Source organism: Pteropus vampyrus, unplaced genomic scaffold (genome assembly GCF_000151845.1).
Source record: "Pteropus vampyrus isolate Shadow unplaced genomic scaffold, Pvam_2.0 Scaffold3, whole genome shotgun sequence".
NCBI lineage: Eukaryota > Metazoa > Chordata > Mammalia > Chiroptera > Pteropodidae > Pteropus > Pteropus vampyrus.
Window position 1 is genome coordinate 5,918,545 of NW_011888784.1, and position 5,012 is coordinate 5,923,556.

The 5,012-nt window shown below is 48.6% G+C and overlaps 1 protein-coding gene across 3 annotated transcripts in view; it reads left to right on the forward strand.

Moving 5' to 3' along the window:
• LOXHD1 (lipoxygenase homology domains 1) overlaps positions 1–5,012 on the forward strand; it is a 146,079-nt gene that overhangs the window by 109,456 nt on the left and 31,611 nt on the right. For all 3 annotated transcript variants that reach the window (XM_023530906.1, XM_011361105.1, XM_011361113.2), the window contains 3 exons: positions 1,761–1,970; positions 2,097–2,232; positions 4,233–4,441. In XM_023530906.1, the coding sequence (XP_023386674.1) occupies positions 1,761–1,970; positions 2,097–2,232; positions 4,233–4,441 (555 nt within the window). The remainder of the gene's footprint in view (positions 1–1,760; positions 1,971–2,096; positions 2,233–4,232; positions 4,442–5,012) is intronic.

Genomic DNA, 5,012 nt, shown 5'->3' on the forward strand with positions numbered 1-5,012 from the left:
CCTCTCCTCTCAGCTCCCCCTCCCCACCCACATCCGACCAATAGCTAGGTCTGGAAGATTCTCCCTTCTAAATAACTCTCAGATCAGCCGGGTCAGCTCTGTCTCCATTCAGCCCTTCCTTACCTCACCTCACTTATTGGACCAGCCTGACTCCCTGCTCCAGGCCCTCGAAATCCAACCCATTCTCCAGGCTTCCCCAGTTAACCTACGCAAAGGTGATGGAGTCAATCCCTCACTTCAACTGCAGGGGCTCTCCACCCATCCCAGATCTGGCCTGAGCCCTCCATGGGATTCAAAAACCTTCATGGTTTCCAGCCCTCCCAGCTTGTGTGGAATGTCCCTTTTAGACCCTTGGGCCCCAGTTTCTACAATCTTATACGAACACTTTTTCAGCTTGCCTTTGGCATGCAATGGGACACCTTGGAAATCCTCTGTGTCAGGATATTCAAACATAGATGAAACTGGCTCATTCTTTGTAACCACCACACACTTAATAGTCCACACATGATATTGACATAGTTACTTAGCAGTTCCCCAAGCACTGAACACCTAAAGGCTCCCAATTTCCCATTGTAAAAATTATCCTGCAACAGACACCCTTGTGTACATATGCAGATGTCCCCCCAGGACAGATGCAAAGTGGAATTGCAGAGTCGTAAAATGTGCCCACTTTTGCTTTAATGAACTCAGTCACCTGCCAGTGCCCCAAGGCCTGCATGGATCCACACCTGTCCTCAGCCATGTGCCATTCACCTGCAGATTTTTTAGTCTGCAGACTGACCTGCCCTGGTGGCCTTTAAGGCCCTATCCCTCCATCTTCAACTTAATGCCACAACCTGGGACAGTCTTCCCAGCCCTGCCTCTAATCTTCACACAGGTGGCGGCTCCTACCACCTGGGCTGTCTCAGAAAGGGGCAAAGGTCACCTATCATATTAATCTCTGGGTTCCCAGCACTCAGCACAGTGGCTCAGCATAGGTTTCAGAAGAAAAACTGATGTCATTCAGGGTTACCTATCCTTTCTCCTCCTCCCCAGGCTCCTACCTGCCACATTCAACCTGTGTTTTGACTTTGCTTCACCTAAGGCCTAGAACTCCACATCTCACTGAACAACCCCAAAAGAATCCAAGCAGGCCTAAGAGTATAATAGCACTTTACATATAACCAGGAACACAGAAGAGGGCTTTATGTCACGCCTCACACAAAACCCTCCTGAACCCACATTCAAGATGTTGTCCCGTGAACTTACCTCAGTGTTGCCTCTGCCAGAGCATCTCCTGTCTCTGCCTCCTCTCCTGCAGCCCTGCTGGCTGCCTCCTCTAACTGCCTCCCTGCATCCCCATGGAAATTTCAAGCCCCCTCCCATCATTCAGAACGATTCTACCTCTTGCATACCTCTTACTCCCCAGCCTCCCACCAGAACTCATGCCAATACCCACTATAACAAAGGATGTTCAGGTACCAGGACCAGGCAGAGCACCCTTATCTGTCCCACCCCCACACACACAGCTCATCAGCATCCATTTTCCAGACACCCACAGGGCTCAGCCCAAGAAGAACTGGGCTGCAAAACGGGGCCGTTGTGGAAGTGAGGCCTTGGAATACTGAACGCTCTACATTAGAAATTTGGCCTAGGGGCTCCGCAGGTAGGAAGGTCTGTTTAGCTCAATAATTGGTATGGAAGGTACTGGATAGATGGAGTTAAAGTGGATGGAAGTGGGGAGCACCCCTCATCCAAGTCTCCACATCCGGATCTCCCAGGCTGACACCTTCATCATTGAGGCCGCTGACCTGGGCGTCATCTACAAGATCAAGCTCCGCCATGACAACACCAAGTGGTGCGCGGACTGGTACGTGGAGAAGGTGGAGATCTGGAATGACACCAACGAGGATGAGTTCTTGTTCCTGTGCGGGCGCTGGCTGTCCCTGAAGAAGGAGGACGGGAGACTTGAGAGGCTCTTTTACGAGAAGGTGTGTCAAAGGCAGCCGGGAACTCGGCTCAGCCATGGTCTGTCATCATCCTTACACCGGGGGGGAGGCCACATTGGGTGGAAGGTGCCGGAGGTGTAATGGGCCCGGGTCGTGCTCTTACGACAGGAGTACACTGGGGACCGGAGCAGCAACTGCAGCAGCCCTGCTGACTTCTGGGAGATCGCTCTGAGCTCCAAGATGGCAGATGTCGACATCGCCACGGTGACGGGGCCCATGGCCAACTACGTTCAGGAGGGCCCAGGTGAGCCAAGCAGAGGGCTTGTCAGAGGAGGAATAGGCACCCGGAAATGTGGTTAAGCTATTCTTGGACAGGCCATGTGTTAGCCCCATCATCATCTGACTTACATCTAACATCTTATAATTTACACAGTTTTCACATCTTTTGTCTATGCCCATTCCAACAGCACTGAGAGATGAGAGGACAGGGATTAGCCCCTTTAGAGAAGGGGAAGCAAAGGCCAAGAGAAGTTGGAGCGATGATTTCTTTAATCCACTGATCCGCTACCAGGAGGGTATTGTGAACTCCACCCTTGCCCAGACTCTCAGGATACAGATTCAGCTCAGAGAACCTAGGACAAGTCTCATCAGACAGAAATCAACAGCAGCAACAAGAGTCACTTGCATGTTAGTAGAGCATGACATGAAGGCCTTGCAAACTTAAGGCATGACAGACATGGTGGGGTTGGGGGAAGAAGTCCTGAGCTAGGTTTTTTTGTTTTGTTTTGTTTTGTTTTGTTTTGTTTTGTTTTGTTTTGTTTTGTTTTTTTGAGATTTAAGTTCCATTTCTGGTTCTGACAATAATACCTGGGGCCTTGGACAAGTCACTCTTTTGGCTTCCATTTTTCCTTCCTCCTTAAAATAATATTGTAATCCCCTGACAAGTTCATTTTTCCAACTAGATTTTTGAGATAAGTTCTCTATTTGTCTACTGGACATTTAAATGCACTGACTTTCTGTTCGGTTCTCCTAAATATAGAGCATGACAACACTATATTCCCCTCCAGGAGACTGCATGGTGGGTCTGTGGGGTTAGACAGAGAGCTGATTATTTTATATTCTACCTTCTCACTATGTGAATAAATGACAAGACCCACAAGCAAGTGCCTCTCCTTAATTAAGCACTATAATCATCTGTGGAAAGGCCTTATAAGGAGATCTCCTTATAAGATGAAATGAGGCCACAGGCAGATGTAGAAAACAATGCAGGTAATTTCAGCCAGGAGGTATAGTTTGGAAATTTTTCAAAGAGATACAAATTGCATAACCTATAACCTACTATACTAGGGCAGTATCTCCAAGGCTATTGAGAAAGATGAGTCGAGAGAAGGGTTTCCAACTTGTATCAATTACTAACTGCAAGTGACAGAACCTGGAGATAGTGACTTAAACAATTGAGGAATTTTTCTTTTCTCTCACATTAAAGTTCAAGGATAGGCAGTTGATACTGATATAGATGCTCCAGTGAAGAAAGGGACCTAGGCTCTTTCAATTTAATCACTCTGGCAACCTCACAAGTGGCTCTCACCCTAAAGGTCATTCATGGTTCCAAAATGACTGCTGGAGCTCCAGCTATCGCATCCACACCCCAAGCAGAATGAATGGAAGGGTAAGGGACAAAAAAGTGCTCCTCTCAGTTGAGTCAGACCCTTTAAAACAAATTTTCCCAACAACATCTGTTTATACATATCATGACCACCCTTAGCTACAAGGAGAAGAGATAGTGGGTGGGCAGTTAGAACTCTATGCCACACTACTTGAGTAAGTTTTTATGTTGATTGATCTGGTTTAATGGATAGAAATGGATGCCTTCTAGAACTTTCATTTACCATGTTACGTATATAATACCATTTTATTGTTCTTCCTTAAATTTCTGCTTCCTGTGAGACCTTGCTTTCACCAGCCTCATTTTTCTGATGTGATAATCTTTCCGGGCATCCCCTGTGCTTGGGGGAAAGTTATCGGTCTTAACCGACTTCATATGGGAGTGCTGGGTGCGACTAAGGTAATTGGTCATGGGCCTTCGACGTGGCAAGGATGCTCTCTTACTCTTCACTTGGGAGTTTCCAATTCCCTCCTCCTTGGAGAGCAGACACTCAACACAGATAACTCGCCAGTCTGGAAAGCTCCATGGCAGCTCGTCTCGGAGGCAAGGAGACAAAGTCTCCCGATACCATTTCCAAGTCTACACGCCCTCTCCGGTCCACCTGGCCCGTTATGAGGCTGGGCTCTCATCTCTCGCAGTTATTCCCTACTATGTGTCAGTCACCACCGGGAAACACAAGGACGCGGCCACCGACAGCCGGGCCTTCATCATCCTCATTGGAGAGGATGACGAGCGCAGTAACCGCATCTGGCTGGACTACCCCCGAGGGAAGAAGGGCTTCAGCTGCGGCTCTGTGGAGGAGTTTTACGTCGGAGGCTTGGATGTGGGCATCATCAAGAAAATAGAGGTACTGGCCTCTGGGGCCTCAGGATGGTGGCCGCCCCCAGGAGGAGGGGAGCTGACTTGTACATGGGTGGGAAGGGGAGTAGAGGGCAGTCAGAGCAACCTACCTGAGCCTTACCTCAGAGCAGGTAGCAATGTGAGACCTCCTGTCCTCTGCCATCGTTTTGAGCGAATCATTCACCCCTCCAGGTCTCAGTTTTCTACCCGCTCGATGGGCATGCCTTGCATATTCGTTTTCTATTGCTGTGTAACCAACGACCACAAACTTAGGACCACATGAATGTATTATCTCACAGTTTCATTCATCAGGAATCCAGATGTGAGTTAGCTGGGCTGAAATCAAGTCACTGCCAGGGCTGCAGTCTCATCTGAGGGCTGGGGTCCTGTTGCGAGCTCACTGGTCACCGGCAGTATCTATTTCCTTGTGGCTATAGTACTGAGGCCTCTGGTTCCCAGAGGCTGCCAAACATTCTCTGCCATGCAACTCTCTCCAAAACATGGAAGGCCAGTAAGAGATGTCTTCTGCTTCAAATCTCTCCTACTTCTTGCACCTCTGATGTCTATGCCCTCTTTTA